The 25,494-nt window shown below is 43.8% G+C and overlaps 1 protein-coding gene across 1 annotated transcript; it reads left to right on the top strand.

Annotated features, from left to right (window-relative positions):
• Positions 1-3,951: 3,951 nt before the first annotated feature.
• NAB1 (NGFI-A binding protein 1) lies at positions 3,952-24,185 on the top strand. Its single transcript, XM_084265256.1, has 7 exons — positions 3,952-4,779; positions 10,304-10,437; positions 11,433-11,484; positions 16,890-17,000; positions 19,279-19,420; positions 20,666-20,815; positions 21,443-24,185. Exons 1-7 carry the CDS (start codon positions 3,961-3,963, stop codon positions 21,532-21,534), a joined length of 1,500 nt encoding a protein of 499 aa, XP_084121382.1. The 5' UTR covers positions 3,952-3,960; the 3' UTR covers positions 21,535-24,185.
• The last annotated feature ends 1,309 nt before the right edge of the window (positions 24,186-25,494 follow it).

The raw sequence follows: 25,494 nt of genomic DNA on the forward strand, positions 1-25,494 counted from the left end.
TCTCTGTGGTTTTTCCCTTTTCCTAGGAGTTAATGTTTGTGGTCGGAGTTAGGGTGACACACAGCCCTTGGAGGGGAGGGTATGGCACGTGGGGTGACAGTTAGGCCATGGACATGAGTGAGGGACTGTGGAAAACGAGAGTGCATGGCTGTGGGTTGCAAAGCCGGAGTGAAAATCAAACTTGCAATTTCCTGGTTCTTCTGCAGCTATGGTGGTACGCGACCTTGCGTGTATTTTAAATGACGACTTCTGTTGCGGGGAATTTCCTTGCTGCTTTGTTTGTTCTGTATGTGAAATACGTAGAAGACAGCTGCTCTGCCCTGTATGTTCCCACACTCCTCACTGCTGGTATGGACAGCGAGCAGAGGAGGGGGAGAAGGAGCAGCAGAAGTGCCATCGCTGCATCCGTTTGTTCCTGCAGACTTTCCCTGCCTGCTCCCCATTCCTGCCTCTTGCTGTGGAAGGGTTTTCATTTGGCCAGACCTTAGAAGATCCGCTTGCTCACTCCTGAGGCAGCAGATCATTCTGGCTAGCTTCTTTGGGTTTGCCTGAGGACATTACCCGGCTGATACCCTGCACCAGGTTTGTTTGGGAATGCAGATTAGAGAGCCTAAGACTTACTGAGCAGGCTGCTGACAAGGGGGAGCACACACGGTGCCCCAGGGTCTTACCTGCGGTGCTCTTCCCTGGTGAGAAGCATACGCCACTCTCCTGGCTGGGAGTTTGCCCCATGTTTTCTTATTGTGTAACCTGCTCTTGTGCTCACCCTTTGCCCTAAAAGCATGGTCCCTCCGGCCCTAAGAAAGGAGGACAGCAGTTCTTTGGGTCTCTTGGATGCAGTTTAAAGGTCACCTAGAAGTTGCAGGGTGCTGAGACTTGGGCTGGTGTGCTGAGACTTGGGCTGGTGTGCCGAGGCTTTGCTGCGGCCGGATGGGTAAGCGGAGCCAGGCAGGCGCTGCAATGCCATGTGTCCTCTGGGTTCACAGTCTTCTTGATTCAGGCCCTGCTGTGCTGCTTGCTCAGCAGACCTTGTTTGTTGCTTGTTCCCTTCCAAAGCCTTGCGTTTTCCTCCAGGTCGACTAGCTTGCCCGCTTTCCTGGCTTTGTAGGCTGTGAGCTGAGCCAAACCAGTGGAGCGGGCCGGCAGTGTCTGGAAAAGACGCGTGGTGAGGCTGTCTTGCAAAGGGGAATGAGCCTTCCCCTGGTAAAAGTTTAGAAATGCTTGGGATGCTGTTGAGGTGAACGCAGGAGGAACTCAGTTTAATGAGAGGAGAAAAGAGGTCAAAAGGAGGAGTGTGTGAAAAATGCCTTCTCTGCAGAAATTGGTTGTGATCCTAAGTGGAAAACTTGCACGGCCCTCTCAGGAGTTGCTCTGCTAAATTTGGAAAGCAGAATTGGTCTTTAAAGTACAAAACAAAGGGATTTCAGTCTTGCTTTAAATGCAAATCTCTGCACAGCCTGAACTGCGGACTTGCTCCTGACGCCTCCATAGTACATATTAATCCAGTTTTATCTGTCATGAGGAGATTTGTTGATTAGAAGCCTCTAGGTAAAGGCTGCTTCTGGACTGTTGCGGCTCTTCCAGCCTGTGGGCTGGAAAAATGAGCTCCATGCCTTGCCTGGAGCTCTGCGGCTGTGTGTAATTTCATGGCCACTGTCCTCCCAGGATTCAATTTAGTTCTCTGCACAGAGTCCGTATATGTAGATTTATGTAGATTCTGTGCTAAGATGGATGGTTTTCAGATCAAACGGGTGTTCTTGTAATATTTTATGTAAGTAAATTTATGGCACTGATGGTGGAAAGTCAACATCATTTGAAATAAGGAGGGCAGGAGCACTGTGCTGAAATGCCACTAAACCAAAAGATGTTAGTTCTGTTTGTCTTGTCAAAGTTTGGGAAGAATGGGAGGATTTTTCTAAGAACTTTTTTGAAGTAAAGACAGCCTTTAAAACCCTGACTTGCGTACTCTTTAAAGGATTATCTAAAGTGATTTTTCCCTTGTTTTCCTTGTTCCTGCTTACATCTGAGCACAGACAGCATGTGATTGTTTTTCTGCAATTAGCTATTATTTTTGAAAGCTGAACTGCGTTTCCAAAGTATGTAGCTCTTCAGTGTTTCCAGTTTCACCCTGAGTGCCAAAGTGCATGGTCCATTAGCTTCTGAGCCCACTGGCAACTCCTTCAGGAGGATGCTCAGATCTGAGTGGCTATCGCCATCCTTTGCATTCTACAGAAACCAGCTACAAAGAACCATACACGCAGCTAGTGGGTTTTGCTTTAATATTTTTGGGGGGCTTTTCCTGGGGTTGCACTTTCCGAAGAGATGGTTTGTAGGTGCCCTGTTGCTGCCACGTACATTGCTGTGAAGTTTCTGTTGGCCTCCCTTAATTTTATTTTTCTCTAGTAGAGTTTAATCAAAGCTTTGTAGCAGAAGCCTGGTCTTTCAGATGCCTCCTGAATAGAGGTTAGGGATCTGTGTGGTATGCCCGTGTGTTTTATTTTGAGTTGCTGAAGGAAAAAATGTGTATTGTAAAACAAACAATACTCAAAAGTGCCTACTGTAAGAATCAAAAGTTTTACTTTTGGTTAACAGCCTCCCAGTGCCCCTAAGAATGTATGTGTTTTTGCATTGGAGTTTTGGAGGGGGGGGAGGGGAGGGGCGGCGGTTTGCATGTTATTAACATAGTTTCACAGAATCACAGAATTGTAGGGGTTGGAAGGGACCTTGAGAGACCATCGGGTCCAACCCCCAGATCATCAGGTCCAACCCCTGGTCTGGGGTTTCCCCCTGGTGTGAGCAAATTGTTCCACAGGACCTGATTTTTAGGTTACTACAGTGTGTGTTTTCAAGTACAGTGAGGTAGTAGAGTCAGAGTAATGTTAACAGACCAGGTCTGTGTTTTACTCCTGCTACTTTCCCAACCAACTAGAAATTAAATGCTTTGGACCTCATGGATCGGTGGCTTAGCCTAATGCAGTGATACTGGAAATCACCCCTTTGTAGGTGTGAAAGCCATTGTGGAGCACAGAGGTGTGTGGGAGATTGAGGGAATGCTCCCCGGAGTTCGCTGTTTGCGGGGTGGCTACGGATAACATGTTTTATGAAGCTGAAACTTGGGCAAATGGTTTTTCTGCAGCCGTAAGGGTAGAATACTGCTGCAGTCTGTATCGCACAACGGTATTTTGCGGCCTAAGTATGGATGAGATGCAGGCGCGTCCGCAAACGGAGCGGGCAGGTGAACTTGGAGTAACGTTTAGAAACCAGGCGTGATGGAATCCCATCGGTGGTTTTGCTTTGCCTGCAGATGTTGCTGCCGTAATTAAGATCAGTAGAGGCACTAAATCCTCCTGATATGAAAAGGGGAAAACCGTAGAAGTACGTGGTTCCGAAGCACCCTTTTACCTTTTACTTCAGCAATCTTTGGGTTCCGTGAAGTGCTTTCTTGTTTTCTCCTTACAGTCCTCTGTACTGCTGTGGGGGCAAACGATTTGAGAATCAAGGACAATCTAATCTGAGTTTTTATTCTTCAGTGGATCAAGTAGTCCGTGATTCTTCTGCGTGTTTTGCGATCATTTTGATCTGAAGATACAAAAGAAAGTCAAGTAGAAGCAATGAGCAATATTGAATGACATTCTTGGGAACAAACATGAAGTGGGAATGCTGAAAACAAGCTGGCTTCATGTTTGAATCATCTTTTTTGTAGGTGCAATGCAACTATCTGCTGATTTGTTTTTTACAAATGTTTCCATTAAGCTAACTAGTCAAAAAATAGAGCTACCACCCCCTTTTTTCGTTGCCATACGTGAGAGAGAGAAATTCTGTCCTCTGAGCTGACAGTCTTACAGAAGGATGGGCAGTGGGGGGAATGGGTCTGGGCAGTGGGGGGAATGGGTCTGGGCACTGGTGTTCTGGTGCTCATCCTCTCTCTGTTTTTACTGTTTGCAGGTTCTGTCATCCGTGATGGCGTCAGCTCTACCCAGAACCCTTGGGGAATTGCAGCTGTATCGAATACTACAAAAAGCAAATCTCTTATTCTACTTCGATGCCTTCATTCAGCAGGGTGGTGATGATGTCCAGCAGCTCTGCGAAGCAGGTGAAGAGGAATTTTTGGAGATAATGGCTCTGGTAGGCATGGCTAGCAAGCCACTTCACGTCCGAAGGTTGCAGAAGGCTTTGAGGGACTGGGTCACAAACCCTGGTCTCTTTAACCAGCCTCTCACCTCCTTACCGGTCAGCAGCATTCCAATATATAAGCTGCCAGAAGGGTCCCCTGCGTGGCTGGGAATATCCTGCAGCAGCTACGAAAGGAACAGCAGCACCAGGGAGCCTCACCTGAAGATTCCAAAATGTGCTGCCACAACGTGCGTGCAGAGCGTGGGCACAAGCAAATCAGACGTGGTGGGGAGCTTGTCACTGCAGAGTGGCAGTGAGCCCAGACTCTGGCAAGGACACCACACCACAGAGAGCGAGCATAGTCTTTCCCCGGCTGACCTTGGCTCTCCAGCTTCACCAAAGGAAAACAGTGAGACCCTGGATGCTGCCGCTGCTCTGTCAGTTGCTGAATGCGTGGAACGTATGGTTCCCTCCCTGCCCAAAAGTGACTCGAATGAAGTCAAGGAGTTACTGAAAACAAATAAGAAACTGGCAAAGATGATTGGTCACATCTTTGAGATGAGCGACGAGGACCCTCACAAAGAGGAGGAGATCAGGAAGTACAGTGCAATATATGGCAGATTTGACTCTAAAAGAAAGGATGGCAAGCATCTCACCCTTCACGAGGTAAAGTCCCTTGAGGGGCAGCGGGCTTCCTCGCCTATTCCTACACTTCTTTACAAGATGCTGTTGGCAGGGTACGCTTGTTGTTATGGGTGCTTCTCACCAGGTGACAAGAGTCACATGCCTTACAGGAGCTACAAGCAGTCCTGCCCTGGGATGGAAGTCTTGGGTGCAGTAGAAGTACGCTGTCCTGGGTGCATGTCTGCGCTGATGACTTCAATGTGGTGTCATCAGACTGCTTGGCCACTGGTGCGGCCTGTCAGACAGAGGGTTTAAGCAGTTTGGCACTGAGGTAGCAAGCCAGGATGGCACTGAGCAGGGCCCTTGGGATTCTAGGCATTTGGCACGTTTTCAGAGCAGTCCTGTCTTGGTGTTCCCTTGCAGCTTTGAGAGCAGGCTGGTTGGTTGGAAGATGGGTAACTAAAATCACTTGTGTCTGGTAACAGGATGGCCTGCCTTGGATACTACCCTCTGTCCTCACCTTGAGACCCTGCTCTGTAGCTTGTGCCTTTGAGGTCCAAAGGATTCTGCTGATGAGGTGCCTAACCCATGTGGGGTAGAACTATTTTGTGAATTGGGGTGAAGCTTAATTATACAGCCTGTGAGGTTATTTGGGCTCAGTAGTCTTAAGCTGGTCAAGTGAAGTGCAGACTATGTGAGGAGGAAGGGGAAGAACTGTCTCCAGCATCGATAGGTGGCTGCAATTTGAAGGCTTGTCCTTCAGTGTCCCCATAGCATCTGTCCCCTCCTGTCCTTAAAAGTCCACGTGGGCCTCCTTCACTTCTCTACTGGCTTTTTCGAGGCTCATGCTGCATGTGTTGTAACGCAATAGGTGTGTCTGTGTGGGGAATAGTTCCTCAGTGCCTAAGTACAGTACAAGAGGAGAACAAACATTAATTCAAAGCAGTGCCAAAGCGCTGCTGATACGAGTGCTGCATCAGCATTTTCACAGTTAACAGTGATTGCAAAACTTCAGTTGGATTTAAAATTTGGCATGTGAGGCTTAGCTCCCAAAAGGAAAGGCAATGTTTATGTTACAGGAGTGCCAAAAAAACTGTACTGGCTTTAGCCTTTTTTTGCTTCAAGAAGTTTTGTAGGTATGTGATCCATAGCGTAAGGCTAGGCTCTCTTTCTGGTTCTCAGTAGAAGGGCAGAAGGAAACAAGGTGTATTTCTTTACATTTTTGTTTGTGTGTTTACATTTAGAAGGTGCCTGCACATCACCAGCAGTGACTTCACTAGGGCTTTTACTACAGGCTGGGGAGATGCTTCCAAGGGAACTTGCCAGCAGCCAGCCATGTTTCTACCACAGAGTTTTCGCTGTGCAACTTTCACTCAGGTGCTTGGTGACTGTATGTTGTATGCCTGTAATCTGTGAATTCATCCCGTGTGCAAGAACAAATCCCGTCTTAGTTCCCTGACCTTGTGGAAGCCTCTCTCGTAACGGAGCGAGTTGCTGATGAGGTGGAGGCAGGATCTGAGAGGATTAATTGTGTAGATGCCTTGCATGCATTGCTGCAGAGTCAGGGTTTGGAGAAAGGGGCTTCTCCCCACCTGTGGATGGAGACAGGTCAAGGTGTGCAGCGGGTGCAGTCTGTGCTTTCATGTGTCTCTCTGGGGTACTGGCTGCAGAAAATGCTCTGAAATCTGGGCAGGCTTCTTGTAGGATAATTCCCTGGCATCCAGCAGCATGATGGGAGGTGGGTGCTGGGGACAGCTTTCGCGCCAGGCTCAGGAGTGGCTCTGCAGAGCTGGAGGGTTGAATAGTGTGTTTTTGGGGGGGGTGGTGTAGTTTGGAGGAGCAGGATGGCAAAGAACTGGAAGAAAGGATGATTGGTCTGCTTTTTTAATTTTCTGTAGTACTGCACTACAGATCTTCAGAGCATCGTTGTAAAACCATGTTTAAAAATGGAATGAGAGCATGGTTTGGCTTTAGGAAATATTTCTGTCGCAGTTATGATTAAGGGCACAAGATCAAAGGCGTATGTGGTTGACTTATGCCTCACTTACTCATGTGGGGCCTTGCTGAACTTGATGGGAACTGCACACAAGCAAGGAAGAAGAATTTGCTCATAATTGGTTTACTGTTTGCTTAAAGAGGCCGGATTTCATGAAGTTTTGTTTTGAACAGTTTTCTCTACGTTTCCATTTTAAAGCAGAAAATACACAAATAGCAGCAATGAGACGATTTACTTTTTGTTCAAAATCTGCTAAACCAGAGTTTGCCTTTTGTAAACTCAACTTCAGTTGGTTTTTGGTTTTGATGGCTTAAGCAATTTGCTGCTCAGAAGGAAGGACCTTAAACAACCAGAGAGGTAAGTTTCTGCTTGTCCAGAGACTGTTCCTGCACACGTTAACGCATTCCAAGGCTGTCATTCTTGCCTTGCAGTTCAAGGTTTCTCCTTGCAGCTGGCAATGAGCAGCTGAATAAACCTCACTGTGAGTCTAAAAAGCTTAAGTAGCTGCTTAGTGTAAAGATCAGGGTATCTGACTCCTCAAGCAGAGTGGTGTTACATCCATGTGAAACTCAAACTCGATGGAATTGGTGGATTAGTGGGGAAGATTCTCTGTTTCAATGTGAACGCTGGCATGTCTCAGAGGGCTTGAGCAGCTGTTGGAGGCCAGTGGGAGCTGTAGACACTGCACTGGTTTGGAAGCGTGTGTGCTGTTGGTAGGCTTAACTGTGTAAACCACTAATCTAGCATAAAATCTGATGCAGAATCTTTCATGCACGTCCCAAACTGAGTAAATGTACTGTCCTTCATCCATCCTGTTATCCTGTCCTGGTATTGCACAGCTTTTTGAGCAGGAAGAGCATTTGAAAGTTGGACTGGAGGGAGAGATGTGTACTAGTCATGCCCTTGAACTCGGTGACCTGTGTGTGTTTGAGTCAGATGTAATTTGCATGTTAGTATTTCAGTGCTTGTCGAGGTACCTATAAAAAAAAAAAGAAAAAAACCCCCAAACCAGTTTACTAGTGAGAGAAGCAGGAATAAGAATTGCAAGTAATAAATTTCATCTAGCTTGGTCTCTTCTTTTGCAGAGTCACCAAAACAGTAGGGCTTGGCATTTAATTACGTGTGTTTTGGTGGGGGGAATTTATGAACCTCATCAGATAGGAGTATGCCTATCCCTCTCCGAGGAGCCTGTGCTACGTTAAGGCTTTCAGCAAACAAAATCTTTATTTTTAGGCATGGAACACTTTCTCTCTGCAGTACTATGCCTCCTGAAAAGGCAGGAAGCCATGATGCGCTTCAATTCAGTAAGTCTGGATCTGACCCGAAAGAAGAAACCAGGAAAAACAAACAAACAAACATTTGGCTTTTCTCGTACATTAGGATAAACAGCATTTGCCTACAACTAACCAAAGCATTTTCAGTCATTTCAGCTCTTTGCAACCTTTCAACACTTTACTGAGGGATAAAAAACATCTCAAATTATTTTGAAAGCATTAGCCATATTATTCACCCTCTGCAAAGTAATAGCTATCACTGTTCAAGAAATTAATGCCTGCTTTGGATGGTAATTCTTTTCATCAGGGCTGTATTAATATTTTATTTCTGTATTCACCCCCCATCAATCCCCCCCAGTGTTTTTTCTGAAGAGATAGACACTGTAGAACAACTGTTCCTGTCTAAGGGGTAATAGTTTGTTATCTTAGTACATTATATTGTAGGCACATAATAACGTAGCGATGTTTCACAGATTATACCTAAACTTCCCACCCTTCTGCATCCCATCTCTGTGCAGTTCTCTTTCCTGTCTGAACGGAGACTTAAGGGATCAGGCAGCATACCCAGCTCTCTTGTTAGAGACATCTTTGCACCCTGATTAGCATGCGGGTAGCGCAGGAAGTGCCCTTTGCAGGTCAGAGCCTTTTGTGCTAAACGCAGACAAAAATGCTTATGAAACATGAGGAGCAGCAGTTCCTTGAGAGGGTTTATTGGGAATACTGCACGGGTGCAGGCTGCGGAGAGAATCTCGGCTCTTCTCATGCATGTTTTTGTTTTTTCAACCTCCCTGGAGAACAAACGTCACATGAGGCAGAATAGGCAAAAATACTTTTCTTTTTTTCCTAATTTGGATGATACCAAGGACAGCATGGTGTGCTCTTGGCTTAGGACAGCTCCCATCTTTCCGGGACAGAGCGTGGGGCATTTTGGATGAGTTGCTGGCCTCTGTGGTTTGATTCGCAGGTAACGAACGTTCTGTGGCATGGGGCAGGCAGCGGAGTAAAGGAGCGAGTGGCTTATCCTGCTCCCGAGAGACACTGACTGCTGGCCTGCTGGTCTGCACACAGCTTCACCTTCCACCCGCTTCTGTGCAAAGCCTGTCTTGGGCGAGCCGTGGGTTTGGTGTCCCGGTGCTTGGTCCGGCCTGTCCTCAGCCCCATCGCCCTGCGCACTGATGTGCAGTAGGTTTTGGCGCTGCTGCCTCAAGGCTTCGGGCTGGCACATCTCAGACCACGGTGAGTGTGCTGGCTGTGTACAGCAAACCAAGCTGCTCTGTAATGTTCGCTGGCTGAGGCATATGGACTGTATTGTTGGGAGTAGCAGTGAAGCCTGGGCTGTGCTCATCTGCCAGAAGCTAGGCCCATTCAGAGCCGCTCAGTTTCCAGAAACAAGGAGTAGAAGAGTCGCGGGCACTTTCGAAGAGACACCTGTAGTAGTCTGGTGGAGCACAACTTTGGAAGGAGTGGGGAGTCTCCGGCGTCTCAGGTTCAGGGTCTCTCCTTGCGGTAACAACTTTGTGCCGTTCATTTTAGGCTTTTTGGGCAGCACTGTTGTTTAGCTGGTATAACTCATGGCAGTATCTCTGCTTCCAGTGGGCTGCTGAGGAGCACAGCAGAACTGCTTTGAGCCTTAACTGAAGGCTTTCGATTTTTCTTCCTTCCCTCTATTGCCAGCAGCAGAGGCACTAGGAATGTGTCCCAGCAGGCTCAGGAAAACATCCTTGAAACAAGTTACATTCATGTCTGAAGATAGTCTTCACAAACACGAGGGTGAGAATCACAGCTAAAAAAAAGTTTAATCATTTCTTAAACCATCACCTTCTACAGAATTTATGCTGTATTCACCAGGGAAAGCCATCTGTACCCACACTGTCAGGGCTTTTTTTTTTTTTTTCTTGTTTTCTTTTTTTTTTTTCCCTTCCCAAGTCCTGGGCATATTGCGTTTATAAAAATAGTATTCCCTGTAAACCAGACTTTGGGAGCCAAACACTGTGAACGTTCTGAGCTACTGTTTTATACTGAGATTTAATTAATGCTGGGATAAGGCAGAAGCAGCACGCATTCAGAGAGTCTTACAATAATGCTTTACTTTAAAGAACATTAAATGCACCAGCTACAGTGATGTCTCTTGTCTGGCTTGGTAAGGGTATATAAATACATTGAAGGCCCCCTCCAGGGTTTAGTATACAGTTACAGGTAATTTTACTTCCTGTATCTGAAGAACAGGTACTTTTACAAGCACGATGGGTGAAAGTATGCAAAATCGTGAATCTTTGTTTCTGTGTTTGATTTCCAGCTAACAGTTAATGAAGCAGCCGCTCAGCTCTGCGTAAAAGATAACGCCCTGTTGACCAGGAGAGATGAACTCTTCGCACTAGCTCGGCAAATCTCTCGAGAAGTTACATACAAGTATACTTACAGGACCACCAAGTAAGCTTTTAATTAACTCAGAAGACTTTATTTCCAGAGAGCTAATCAGTCTGACAGCATTTCTTTTAACGCACTAGAGACACTTTCTTCTTGCTCTTTAGCTAGCAAAGTGCTCTTCTGAGGAGGGTGGGAAAATGCTGTTTGAGTCGTAAAGCTTTTAAACTGCTATGGTTTAGCTGTCGTGAATTACCCTTTTTACTCGCTCTCCGGTTTTCCAGATTTTGCGGTGCTAGTGCATGTTGAGAGGCATCGGAGAGGCTGACATTTCAAGTATTGGCGGCATTTGCGTATTTCAAGATTCATGTAAATAGGCAGAGTGGCCAAAGCTGTTTATCAGTTGGGTTGGGTTTTTTCCCATGTACAGATTTGGCTTGTTAGCTTCCAGGGAGTGAAAAAGATAAGGTCACAGGGAGTGGCTTCCAAACTTGCTCTGAAAGAACTGAAGCCCAGTCCTAATTTCAGTTGTTACTGTTCTATTAAACGAGCTGCCCTTACCAAAAAGGAGCAAAGGCTTAACAGCTTTTTCTTACAATTAGTAAATAGCATTGAAAGTCTTGATACTTTGTATATGTTGTTTTTAAATTCTCTTTCATATAGAATGCAGTGTGCTTTTAAGGTAATTTCCTATGCTACCAGGAGCTCTTTATGGTTTTCTTTGCTCCCCTTTCTTCCATAGTGATTAATGCAAACACACGCCTGTTCTGGGTGAGCAGCACCGAAGGTAGTTCTGTAATTCTCTGTGCTCAGGTAGCCTGCCTTCCTGTTTGGAGGAAGAGTGTGTGAGTCTCTCAACACTTCTGAGGACAATGCAAGGTGCTTGGGCTCCTCTATACTTGAGTGACACTTAGTGCCAAGTCCAAGTGCATCAGAGGCTTTTTCTGTGCATCTCACTTGTTCTAGCCTGATTTTTTTTTCCTTGACTGTTTTTCATGATTATTTCTGATGGTGAGGGTTAATGTGCTGTTTACAGAGAGCGAATGTGTCTTCTCTTACAGATCTAAATGTGGAGAAAGGGACGAGCTGTCACCAAAGAGAATCAAGATAGAGGTACGGTATTGTGATGGTATTTTGACCTATGCATGCAGAAATTCACTTTTGTTTTGAAGGGATCTGTCTTGAGGAAATTTGTCAGGAAAACATTTGACAGACAGTTGATGGGTGTGAGAGAGAGAGGGGGAGAACATCCTCTCTGCAAATGTAAGTGCTTGATAGCGAAACCTGTAGGAGCAGGGGTAAAGAGTAGGATTTGCTTTATGGTAAAGTTTCTCTCCGTTTTGCACTCAGAGGAGGAGGAAGGGACTGAATGTATTCCTGTGGTATGATAAGTCTGAGATGGGGGTTTCTTGAGTCAGCTGTTGATCATGTCCAGAATCCAGACTTCTGGATAAGGGGGTTGATAGTGGAAATTATAAAACTGATCATATTGAAAAGTCAAAAGCTAACTAAATGCTGTATATCTCAAGAAAAAGGGTTTTGTAGCAGTGTGTATACGTGGCTAATGTATACTCCTGCACAAGGTGTAGCTCAGGGAGATGGCAGGAGTTTCTTGATAGAAGAGCAGGAGTAACACATATGTAGTTCTGCCGTTACCACTGCTGGAAAATAAATTTGAGACCTTTTAAAAAGTCATTTTTAATGCTAAAAAATACTTTAAGGACATAGGCCTATATACTTTTTAAGAGTAACAGATCTTCCTTGTTAATGCATATTTTTTTTTAAAAGAAATTACTATATCACTGTTACGTGGGCATCTAGTTCATCCTTAGTGCTGTGGGTTGTTTTCATTGTAATGTCTACTCCAAAAGGTGTAGGTTAAATGTGCATTAGAATGTAAGTTATGCCTGAGCTAGATTTCTGTGTGACACAGATACGTGATACTCTGTTTAACAGTAGAAGAAGGTTTCCATATATTGTGGAATGCATTTCTCATATGTAAATCAGCCTGTGATAAATGATGCACTAAATGTAAGGCTTTTGGGTTTTTTTTAGTAGTGTGGTGCTTTGTCACCTGTACAAAGGACTTTTCCTGTGAGGCAAGCCCTGGTGAGGGCACTTACCTTTGAAAAGGCGTATACAGATATGTACAGAGGAGCCAGTAGGTTTTATTTATTTATTAAGTTCCTTCAGCCTGTGTACCATGGTAGTTGGAGTGTATATAATACAAAATACACATGCACATTGAGGATTTACTGATAGCTTTGTTAAGTCAGGAACATAATTTGCATGTGTTTGGATTTGCTTTGACCTATGCTGTTCTTTGACCCACAAAAAAGAGCAGGGAAAAGCAGCATTAAATGATTTTAACCACCTTCAGCATTGTCTCCCTTGTCCAGAGTGTTGCAGGATGGATGCTTGAGTGTCCCCTCTTTTGTCCAGCCTAGTCCCAATTTATGAGAGCTGCTGAGGAGCTGCTGCTTCTCTGCTTGAAATAGGATTTCACTGGCTTTTTAGATTTCAGCGTTAAGAAGTTTTTCTTTCATTCAGTAGTAATTGATGATGAGCAAGTATCAAAAATGACACACTGCAAGGGAGGTGCTTTTTTCCACGGGATCTTCATTGAAAGAAAAAAGTAAAATTAAAATCCTGAAAAACACAGGCTGTAACTAGGCTTTTGGAGAGCGGGAGATTTGGACAGCCTTAGGGGATGTGTGTGATCTTATTTTCTGCATGGTGAAATCTTAAAAGTCTGGAAGGACTGCCTTCTCTAGATACCCTGTAGGTCAGTAATTCTGAGAGAGGATGGGCACTTGGGTTTCTTTTTTATGTGAAAGTACCAGTCATCTTTTAAGATGCTTGTGAAAATTTCATGTCCTAACTGTACAGATTATTTCAGAAATTTTTTTTCCCAAAATAAGAAACTGAAAATTAAACTAAATGAAGTAATCTTTCATTTTAATAATAGCAGCATTATTAATTATGCAGAGACTGGTGGTGTTTTCACAATAGATATCTTTTTTCCTTACAAGTTTGGGAGTCTTCTGAGGAGTAAACTATTCCTTCAGTATGTTACAGTTCTGAGGGACACTATAAATCAAGGACTTTTCTTCAAAGAAATAAAAAGCACGCAACCCTACGTAGTAGATCACTTTTAAAAGTGGGATTTTGGGTTCTTCGGGCTTTCATTTTAGGAAGAAAAAAAAAGTCCTTCAGTAGGATGTTTGGGGATTTGGAGGGGATTTAGAAAGGTGGTGGTAAAAAAAAAAAAAGCAATTGCTGCAGATTTTCCTTCTGCTTAAGAAATCCTTATCCTGCTTTTAAAGTTGTAATATTTCATCATGGCTCTATTAGCTCAGTATCATGCTAATATCACGCAGAGGATATGAACATGGGAGATCTGTTGTTGTAACTAGCTCTTCTTTTTTTGTAAAGGTCATTTTGCCTTTCTGTTTTGAGGCTGAACTCTGTAGCTTGATTCACCATTCCCTTATTCGTTAGTCATTATTTTCTCCACAAAACATGGTCTGAAATACTAGTGCTTGAATTTGGAAAGACTTCGCCCCCTGTTTGCTTAGTGTAAAAGATTAGTTTTTTTTTAAAAAAAAGTAGTAGTTAATTTCCTAAAATATAATAACACTTAGAAAAGCCTCCAGAGAGACTCTGAAGGTCACCCTTGAGTAGAGCTGTGTATGCAGGCTGCACATTGCCGAGTTACAGCCACCGTTGTCAATTTATCCTCTTCACAAATATGAAACTCACACAAGCATTACAAAGAAACAATATGCCATGAATTACATCAAATTACCTGTAAAAGCCTTTCTCTTCCCCTGCGAGCTCTCCCCCTCTTATTCGTAGAGTGGGTGGGCGAGCTGTGGGAGTGAAGTGTAGAGAGAAGGAGAAAAATTTCCAGGCAAATGACAGACTAAAGGTGTGTGGAGGGAGCGAAAATGGGAATGGAGTGAATTGGGATTTGGAAGCAGGTTATAACAAAGGGGTTGTAGTTTCGAATTCTGCTCTGGATGAAGAGCAGGCCAGGCGAGCAGGGATGGAAATGGTGCATCCTGCTGCCAAGCAAGAATCTCTCCCACAGAGGTGTTGTGGGGCGGGGGCACCCCTTATTTTGTCATCTTCTGTGACTCAATACCGGCACTGCTCAAAGCGATGAGCTGTTGTGGCACCAACGTAGACAGCAAAGCAAGTCACAGGTGTATCATGCAGAAGTCATGGAGGGAGAGGCCGCTGCTTTATGTTGGGGTTGAGGAGGTTCCCCTTCAGAATCATATGAACAGCCAAGAGAGCAAAGAAAGAGGTTTAAAAATATTCCTGCTGTCTGTGGTATCAAGGAATTGTTCTCTGTGTGTCAGTGTCTCCATTCAGTGGAAGGAGAGGGGTGGGGAGAGCTTGGGAAAGCTAATTTCACAATGGTCAGTGGGAGTCAGGGGCCATGGGCAGTTAGACCTGAGCAGAGGCTGCAAGGAAGCGCCTTGTCTTCCCTTGGTGTGCGTATGGGTGGAAGGAGAGGATAGAAAAAACCCACCTCCACCATATCTGAGAAGTTTGAAAAGAAAACCAGTCAAAGTGTGGGATTTGTGTTTTTCACAAAAACATCAAAAGCAGTAGAAGCTACTGTTTGCATAGGAAAAATGTCATTAGAGGGAGCGGAAAAGCACATGTGGGACTGAGAACATCTGCTGCACGAAGCCACTTGGAAAAACAACTGAGCAGCAGGATGGTGAAACAGAAACACTGCTCTGCGTGTGCAGGCCCTCCTGACCGCAGAGGGAGAGGGAACCTCCAGGCAAACCTGGCAAAGAGCAGGTCATGCCTGGCCTGGCCTGCTCCTCCTCAGCCCTTACTGAGGGGGCGGAGCGGGGGGAACAGCAGCTGGCGGTGGGAAGGGGATCCACAACTGCCTCATCATCCAGGAGTTACCCGTGTGACTGATGGGTCATGGCGGTGGGCAGCCGGCCTCGCTTTTTGGAAACAGCTGTTGGTTTTCGTATCAGCAAGTGATCACAGATATGCTAGAGAGCTGTGTTACCTGTTTTGTTGCAAAAATAGGATCCTGAGTGATAGGTTTTTGTGTGTTCAGTTTCTCATCTTCCTACACATAATCGTTCTCCTCTCCCAAACAAATTCAGGTCTAACTACAAAATGGTCAGTGCTCATGGAAATGCACGGCAGAGCCTTTGTTTCTGGAGGATGAGGGTTTGTGGCAATTTACCTGCTTTATGAAATTTTGCATACTTATCACGTTTATTTTTTTCCCCGAGGGAGTATGTTGGGTGGATAAAAGCAATGTGCAGAGTTCAGACAGATAAGTCTCTTTTTTATTTTTTTTTTCCTTTCCTTTTTTTTTTTTCCTTTCCCCTGAGCATAAAGACTAGCTGTGTTGGCATAATGTTGTACCAAGGGTCTGGCCACCTGATGTGGGTCTGACCACCGCTCTGTGGGCAGCCTGAGAACAGCATGGACCTTGTAGCCCTTCCCCTGTGTGTTTTTGGAAAGGTTACTTTTCTTGTTCCTGTGCAGTAACCCATTTGTCCAGCTGTTGTACAAAATGTTATTTGCATTCATGTGCCTCTAGAAACTACAAGGAGAATATGCCTAATTTGATACCTGGGTCTGCAGATCCTTGGTGACAGATGTTGTCTTTGGGTTTGGGTCTGTGTTAATATCTCTAGCTTCCTCTCACATTTTTTAACACAGTCACCTATAGCACGCTTTTGTAACCATTTCTGGATGTTCCTCTGGTTTACGTGAGCTTTCCTTTTATAATGCCGAGCAGGATAGATTTCTCATCTTGAACCTTTGCTTCGATGATTAATTTATTTTAATGGAGTCTGGCAGGCTTTCACAGGAACTTTATTTGCTTTATTGGTACATATGCAAGCAGCAAAAGAGATTTGCATGTCATAAGCATTTGAGAGCGGAAGAATTATTGAATCGTGATTTTCCATAGTATGTGAAGTCTTTACTACTTTAAAATGGTGATATTTCATTTTGCAATACTAGTAGAGGTTCTGTGTGAAATACCTTGCGTTGCAGGAGGGTTTGCTCCGTTTCTCAAGGTTAGTATACCCAGCTGCTGAGCCCTATTCTCGACTACATCTAAACTTGATTTCTTAAGAATCTCCAAAGCTGCTGTATGCAACGAGTGACAAAAACCACAGGCCTAAATCTGCCTGGCGAGGCTGAATGTAAACTAGTTTAATGTTAGTGACAACAGGAGTCTGGATTCACCTGGAACTGTGAACGATGAGATAGGATTGCCTGTGTGCCATTTGAGATACACAGCAGTTGTTGTTGTTGTGGGGGGTGTGATCTATGCACAAAGATAAATGAAGTGGATAGCACTTTATCCCCCATAAACATGTGAGTTGCAGTCCAGCATTTTCACAGAAGTTCAGGAATATGGTGTGTGTTTGTTTTTTTCTTTTGAGTATTCAGAAAGGGTAAAGAAAAATCAATAATGTGTCCCTCTTGGTGTTTGGTTTCTCCTTATGTTCCAATAGGATGGTTATCCTGATTTCCAGGACACAGTCCAGGCACTCTATCAGCAAGACAAAATGCCACTTGCTTTGGCTAAAGGAAAGAGTGAAGACTCAACAGCGCTTAATTCCCAGGTAAACCAACTACACCACGCTGAATAATACAGGCCATGCCTTTGTACATTGATTTAAATGTATTGTTTTGATGACTAAAGCAGTTACTGCCAGCTTTCAAAGGCTGCCTAGCTTAGTTGTGATTACATCACTCCTAATTTGGGCTTACCTTCTGAAACTGTTCTGACATAGTGCTACAGCTTTAGCATTGCGAGTTCCCAGGAGCTAAGGTCTAGTGCAGTAGGCTTGGAAATTTGTGATCGCCTGTTGGAAGCAAGTAGGGTACTATTGGTACAGTGTGTGCTGTGTTACTTGTGTTATTGGCTATAAATAGAAAGTTCAAGTTGCCGAGTCTAGAGGAATAGAGTAGGCGATCTTGGAGTCCTCTGACACTTCTTGTAAGAGGAAAGGAAATAGTGAACCTTTGGATCTGAGAGGATAAATTGCCTTTCTAAGTAACGTCTAGCCCGGTGGAAGGGCAGGGTTTTTGAGTGTCCAGAGAGCTTTTTTTTATAAATGAAGACAGGTTTCCAATTCTTTCTTTGTCTCTTCTGTAGTGTATCCCTGCCTTGAGGCAAAATAGGCATCTCCTACTGCCAGTTGTTGCCAAGGAGGGATTTCATGCTAAATTGCAACAGATTTATTTTGTGTAGCTGATGTGGGCAAATGTAATCACTGAATTTGCACGTATGACATTTAGGAGCTATGCTCCTGTTCTCTGAGACTGGATGTGTTACCCTGTCTTTCACCTTCTTCTGTTGCAAAGTAGTGTACAGTCTCAGAAATCTGTTTTCTGCGAGACATCAAAAAGCAGTTGTGCTACATGTTCTGATGTCACATCATGATTAAGGGGACTTGATTTTTGCAAGCTTACTTTCATCTTCCATATGCTTAAAGCTTTCCTTGGTCACTGCTTTGTAACAGTGGACTAGAGATTTACTTGAAGCTTTGATGTATTTTCTGCAGTGATCAGAAGCACTGTTGCAGTTAGAAATTCTGGTTTTATCTCCGTTAAACGACGAAGGTGGCGTGAGTGAGAAACTGTTTATCCTTCTTAAAAATTGTTTACAGTTCACAAATTGACAGAATAGCAGAGTCAGAGCAGGCTTGAAAGGACACTATTTGAAAGTAGTTTCTTTACCTAAGTCCCAAGACCAAGCTTGAGCTGTCAGTGTCCGTTGCTCTGCAGAACCTGATGAGCTCTAAGCCAGAGTAAGTAATCAGTCATGTCATTACCCTGTTGTCAGGGTCGTGACTGTGCAAGAGATTTTGCTGGTCTGTCAACGCTGTCGTTGTGTCTGCAAACTATTGAACTGTGCTGAGTAAGCAGAGTTTTGTAGGAAGTCAGGGCTTTTGCTATCTCCCAAGAAAAGTTAAGAACTCCGCATGAATAGGCCTCTCAGCTGCTTGACCCAATTAGGGCATTACCCGAAGGAGAAGCGAATGTTTTCCTATCGACTGTAGATGTTAAGTTGGTACGTTTTCTGTTCTTATGTTCGTCATGGTTCTTCTAAATCAACTTTCTCAACTTGTGATTTTTCTTTTTAAGATGCTTATTTACATTCTCTAGAACAAGATTATATCGAAAGTTAGAATTCTCTTGGCATTAAAGTCAATGACAAACATTCAGACGCCATTTCCTCCCACGTTGCGCTGCATTGTTTAATTTCACTCTCTAGAGGTGTATAGGTCTTGTTCTTCTTCTAGACAGACATTTCACACCTTTATCCCCCACAAACATACTGTCATCCCACACTTTCAGAATGGCAGATTTTGAAGCTTGTGTAGTGCTGTTTCCTAAAATAAAGATTCCAAGATGTCTGGTGAAATCTTGGCATAAGTTTTTAGCAGATGTTGCCATTGCTCTTGGAATACTTTGTGAAGGCATATATTTGAACAGAGCTGACTGGATAATTAATACCTTGGGGGGGGGGGGGACACACATTTCTTGAGGTTCTCTTCACGTTAACCTGCAGTCCTAAAGTGCAGAAAGTGACTTCTGTGTGTTTTTAAAGAACAGAGCTTAAAGCTGCTTTTCTGGGTGGATGAACTACAGCAGCTTGCATTTTAAGTGTTCTGAAGTGACTCAGATGTACAGTTTCAGAATCTTTATGGGTGCAAAAATATTTTGTTTGCTCGGTAGTTTTGAAGAAACTGTAAAGCACACATCTGTACATGTGAGTCAACAAAAACCTATAGCTAGGCTGTTAGTCTGATCATCTGATACTGGTTTTTTCCCTGTGTTTTGACTCGCTATATGTATGTATATAGAGAGAATTTTTTTTTTCTTTATTTGCAGTCGGAAAAGGTGATGGCAAAACAGATGGAGTTTCTTTGCAACCAGGCTGCATTAGAGAGACGTCTTTCCGCAGGGTGTTACAGACAGAATTCAGAGGAGCACAGCCCCAATGGCGTGTCATTAGATAATGCTGATGGACAAGGTATGGTAGCTTCCAGGCATGGCATTGCTGCCAGCAAATACACTTGCTATTATGCAACCTTTGTCAGTGGTGTTATTTATCTAGCCTAGCACCAACAGAGCGCTGAACACTGAACGGACAAGACAAGATCTCTGCCCTGAGGTGCTTAGAGTCTCAGTAATGAAATCAGATGTACAAATGCAATCAGATGTACAGTCGGATTCTGTTCTCTTACTCTGATGAGTATGGACGAACTGCTTTCCCTGTGGATAACATGGGGAGGGAAGAAGGGAGGGTGCACTACTGTTCTCAAGGGCAGAACTTGGCTCTAGCTTTGTCCTAGGTTTTGAAAATACAGAGTTTTTGAAATAGTTGCATTTCATTCATGTTCTTGCTTTGCGGATACTGACAGTGAAGCAGATAATGTAGCTGGTACCCCTTTTTGTTTACCTGTTTGGGTAGCCTAGGAACAGAACCAGAGGGAGCTGGCTATGTAAATTGCTTGCTTCTAAGCAGATTCTAGTGTTGTTCATAGTAGCTTGTTATTCTTCAAAAAGTTTGCAGTTTTGTGGTTATCTCTTTGATTTACCAACTGGCTATTCCTTAGCTTGAATTAATTTTAGGAGTGTTTGTTTCCTTTGAGCACTCTGTGTTTGGATTTCTTTTTTTACTGTTGTGAAACCAGACAAAATGTTACAAACACAAGAAATACAAGCAGGGCTTCTTGTATGTGTTTTTGTAACAGCTAGGTAGTTTAAAGCAGGGGGGAGAGAAGCAGTAGAGGGAGAGTCAATACGAGTAAGCGTTAAAAAACATGGAGTTTCACTTGTGTATATTGGTCGAGCAGTGCGGTACACAAGTGTACAGGAGGAATTATGTGTGTGGATCCAGCTCTTCTTCATAGTGCAGGTTTCTTTAGCATTTATCCACTGTGCAGTGGGAGTGAGAATTTTTAGGATCTCAAAGGGATTGTGCAATGGGAATTGGAATTTCTAAGATCTCCATGGGTTTTTTGAGCAGAATAAGGGTTTTTTTGGGTGGGTGGGTCTTTGTGTGGCTGAGTGTCTCTCTCTAGGAGTGCCTGTGGAATTGTCTGCGGAGCAGTGTGTTTACATCAGCCGTGTTTTGCTAGAAATCTTCCCTGAGCCGCTGGAATTTAGGATACGCTTTGCTGATAGAATTCGTAGCGTGCCTTTAAGTGTCTGCCTGTCTCCTGATATCACTTTGCTTTTAATGCATCAGTGTTTCACTGTGAACTAATTCCAGGTGAAAGACCGCTGAATCTGCGGATGTCAAATCTGCCGAGCAGACAGTTGCAGCACATTTCACTTGATGGAGAGCAGCACATTGGAAAACCTCTGTGCAGTGACTTGATCCGGCTTTACCCTGGTGGCGAGGCAAAGTCCCAGTCCTCAGGTTAGCGCTGTCCCTTGGAAATCACCCCAGATTCAAGACAGGAAGAATCCTTTGGGAAATCTGTATGAGTGATTTCGGTTTCGTACCGGGCACAGGGAGATAGAGCCAGGAATTCTAGAGACTCTTGCAACTCTGGGAAAGATAATAAAATCCCATCTGAGTTGGAAAGATGCAGTGGGAAGAAGGTTGATTGTAAGATGAGATGCAAAAGTAGTTGTTTTGAAGATGGGTCAGAATCTCGCATCTTCCGCTTTGGTGTATCACATTCGTAGCTCACCCCTGTTTGCAGTTTGTCCCAGCCCCGGGAAAGATTCACGTAGTGAAATTTCCAGTTGGGGATTTTTATCCAGTTCCCTTTCACATTGCAAGTGAAAAGTGCATCTCCAGGGAGCCCTGCTTCTGGAGAGGATGAAAGTAAATCTGTGGTGATTGCTTTCTCGTCACTGTGGTGTCACCGAGGTGGTTCTAACCCAGCTGGGTTAAAGCCCAGCAGGAGGAAGCAGAATTTACTGCTTCAGCTGTTGGTATCCATCTGGTTCATGGACGTTTATCTTGAGTTAAGAACAGAATATATTTATTTCCAAGCAGTGGTTTTAACATCTTTTTTTTTCTCTTTTCTCAATGCAGAAGGCCTTGGTATTTTAAAGGATTTTCCTCATTCGGCTTTTAACAACATAGAAAGGAAGGTCATAAAAACAGAACCTGAAGACACAAGATAGTCATTCTGCTCTGGAAAACGGTGTCATATTAAAGAATGAAACTTCACAAGAGAAAAACAAACCAGCCTTAATAACCAGTGTTGCCTCATTCAAATAAGAGATTTCAATAGCCAAAGCCTAAGAACTGGTACAGTAACCTGTGGAAACAGGAAAGCAAGAGACACTGCAAACTAGAACAGTAATACAGGTGGATAAACATTCCTGTAAAAGTGGTTTGATAACGTGGGAAGACTCACAAGTTAATATTGTGGGTCTTCATTATTTAAGAATGTATTATGTATTTGTATAACTTATCAAAGTAAATCTAGATGTCGGGACGTGTATTGAGTCCAGTAGATGTGGCTACAGTTCATTTTACTTGAAATTTCAATGTCTACTTTAAGTGTACCTAGCGTAGATATGGTTGTTAAACATTTGAATTAAAAATCCTTGGAGAATTAGGAATGCGAACCTTGTGACACAATTAACAGCAAGTTTGCAACAATATTTGTAGAAAAAAAAAAAAGGAAAACACATAAAATATTTCATGGTTTAAAATGTTATGTGGATATAGCATTTGATAGACCTAGACCCTGATTCTGTATTATAGCAGACGTACTTGACACTTAACTATCATTACATCACTTCCAATGGTTTCAGCAGCCTTTGTGTAACACACTTAACAGCGTAATACTGACCTACAGTTCAGGGGCATAGAACATGCCAGTTAGAGTATGGAAGAATCCATATGATTGGCTCCCATTTCGTTGGGGAAAAACTACGGTTTGGTACACTATATAATTACCAAAATCTGATTTGGTAGGAAACCAAGAGACCGAGTAGCACGGACAGGGCTGCAAAAATTGTGATTCAGACCATTCTAACTTTCTGGATTTCTCTGTGGATTTTTTTTTTTTTTTTCCATTTTTAAACGGAAAAAGCGTCCTAGATGTGGCAAAGGTGAAATACAATGCGGGATTTATGCAGCCGTGTAAAAGGTTGCACTTGATACCCAGAAACCGCAAGATCTTTTGGAGCAGAGAGACAAGGAGTTACATTTTTAACGTGTGACTCCCTATTAAGTGCTGTCCAGCCCTTGTGATTCTATGAATATACCGTATACTGCATACAGTATGCCAATATGTTTCTTTATATGTGTGTTTAATTGACATCCGTATTATTTATTTGACAGTTTCTATTTTTTTGTATATTTTCACTTTTGCAGATGTCATTTTATCTAAGGAGAAGTAGTCTGCACGTAACTCGGGAATTTGCCCCGGTGTGTCTGTGTGCATCCGTTTGGTTTTTTGCCTCTGCGCAGCTCCCTCAGTTTAAGAGTTGCTTTTTCCGCAGTCAAAATAGTTACAGGCTGTAGTTTCTGAACGCAGTTTTTGCCTACAGTGTGTTCTGGAAGGGGAAAGGAGGGCTGAAGAAAGGTAGTTGCCATGCCAGTGGGTAAACTTCCATATTCAGGTGCGCACTGTGTGTCTGCAGTTTGCTCCGTGTCATAGGTGTGTATTCACCGTTCAGTCACAGTCTGTGTTGTACGGAAACAGTCAGCGAAATGTGAGCTGAAATGTCTACACTGCAGTCTCTTACCACTGTAAACATATCTGAGTATTTTATCACTTTTGATTTGTGGAACAAAGCTTTATAGTAGAAACACCGGTAAACAACTTTTTATACTATTAAAATGTTTGGTTTTTTTAAAAAAAAAAGAAAAAAAAATGTTTCTTGAACTGTATGGTACTGTTTCACTTACTGAAGTATCTTACTTTAAAGCAACGGAGTTTGCAGCTTTGCTGTTAGAAATAAGAGATTGAATGTGTAGTTATATTTCCTCTTTCCTGTTGTGTGAGCTAGTAGTACGGATAAGATATTTCCTCGGTTTGCAATGCTAGCCGGTGCCCTGGTTAGTACCTGAGTAGCTTTCGTGAGACATGTGTGGAACTTGTTAAAGGACAGCTTAAGGCTTGAACTGTACCGCTTGAGTGACAAAAGGTGCCAAGCGATGAGGCTTTAGAGATGCAGGAAATGGTTGGCTTTTTTATTTTTCAATTCAACATCTGACAAGATCAAAAGTTGTGTGTGGAGCACAGAAGCAGCTCTTGAGCTTGCTGGTTTCTTAATTACAGCGAGAGGAAGGGAAAAAGAACTTGTTTCAGTCGAGTCCAGAATTTATTTTGTAAACACTAATAATGTATTAAATTTGCTATAAATTAAAAGTATATAACAGTTATATTTTTGAGTTGTAAATACAGTACTTTGTGTCACAACCGGTTGGTTATCTCTAGAATGATATTTCAGTTTATAGTCCAACAGGCCATTTCAGTCTCAATAAGCTGGAAGCAATTTTTTTTACTGGTTTGCAGCTGTATGATTTTATTTTCTTTTTTAACCTGGGAGGGGATGGGAGGGGGGTGGGAGGTACATTCTGAGATTGCACATACATCTGGTAATAGCAAATACTCAAGCATTGGTCTTTCCACGACAAAGGTCTTGGTGGACTGCACCTTGGCTAGCCTCTGGAGCCGCGGGTGAGGGCTTGCCCTCATCTGCTCTTGAAGGGTTGCTAAATCCAGGCTACTCTGGATCAAAGGCCAGCCCTGCAAGTGATGCCTGCTCTTATTCACATGTTTATATTGTTGCTTACAAAATAAAATTCACCGTGAGAACTCTTTAGTTTCCCCAGGGTTTTTCTTTCCTTTGTTTTTTTTTTTAAATTGTGTTTTCTGAAATGAGATGTTAATTTTCTGGGCTTAGGGGAGGAGGGAGCATTTGCAGCTGAAGTGCAGCTTTCACAGGAGGAAACCTTTTCCTGCTCTTGCAGTTGAATCCTCGTTTACAGGTGGCCGTGTTAACGTGTGCAGCTTGTGGGGTTTCAGCGGGCCGAGGCCAAGGGGGAACCAAGGGCAGAAAGGGTCTGCAGCATGGTGGGCTTGTCGAACGCCTCTGCCTCCTGTGCTCTGGCGATCCACTGTTGTTTGAGCTCACTTTCTGAACAGTGGCCCACGTCAAGCTGAGTGGGAGATGGTGTGTAAAAAGGGAAGGGAAACTGACCACAGAGCAGAAATATCAAGGGGGGAAGGAGGGGGGAAGGAAGGGGGGGAAACCCCACCAAAACCCCTCAAAACCAGCCAGGTGGCTGCGATGGCAAAGAAATCAGGTGTGACTCCGAGGGGAGGATCCAGTCAGCCTGGTGAGCTCAGTGTGGGGTGCAATCCCCCTGCCTTCCCCAGCCCAGAGGGGAGGAAGCCTGGGAAATCTGAACCCGTGGCTTGATGTTTGCCGCTTTTTGTCTTCAGTGTGATCTCACCCTGTTCTGGGAAAGGAAACAGGAGGAAAGAGGTAGGCATTGTTGTCTTGAAGGTGCAAGGGTGAGGCAGACAAACTATGCCACAAGGTGCTGACCTTCAGGCTGCATGTAAGTATTGTTGGAAAAGCTTTAGGTATTTCATTCTTTTCTTAAACTTGATCTGGGCAGAACAGTGCCTGAAGTTCACCGAGAACACAGTGATGCTGGGCCAGTGTGGTCCTGCCAAGGTCTACAGGCTGGTGACCAGCCCACTGCTGCCTCACCAAGGGGCTGTGACGCCCAGTGCTGTGAGATCCTTGGTGGAGACCACCCTTAGATTAACAACTGTTACGAAAGATTCATTAATGTAAATCGGAAATTTCAAGAGGTGCCTGTTTCTTATGCACCCTCAAAAATTCCTCATCTAGATTTTTATTGCTGGCTATCTGCTTAAAGCTCTTGTGTCTTTTGCCTAAGTAAGCAATTTCTATGAGTGTCCTTGGGGAAAGCAGCTGCTTGTGGTCATGCCATTACTCCTGGTGATGGCACTGCCTGGGATGGTGGCTGTGGAACTAATATTCTACACGTTTTCTTTTTGCCATACAGAAGACTGGTAAGCAAACATCGGGATTGGGCATGGTGATGAGAAGTCTTCCAGTGGCCCCTAGTTAAGGTAGGAACACTCA

This window comes from Gallinula chloropus (assembly GCF_964237585.1).
Source record: "Gallinula chloropus genome assembly, chromosome: 5".
Classification (NCBI taxonomy): domain Eukaryota; kingdom Metazoa; phylum Chordata; class Aves; order Gruiformes; family Rallidae; genus Gallinula; species Gallinula chloropus.

Excerpts from the sequence above, each read along its gene's own strand:
- NAB1 (XM_084265256.1), top strand. The coding sequence starts at position 3,961 with ATGGCGTCAGCTCTACCCAGAACCCTTGGGGAATTGCAGCTGTATCGA. Across the intron at positions 11,485-16,889 it reads CAAAGAGAATCAAGATAGAG|GATGGTTATCCTGATTTCCA; the intron begins GTACGGTATTGT and ends ATGTTCCAATAG. Across the intron at positions 20,816-21,442 it reads GGCAAAGTCCCAGTCCTCAG|AAGGCCTTGGTATTTTAAAG; the intron begins GTTAGCGCTGTC and ends TTCTCAATGCAG.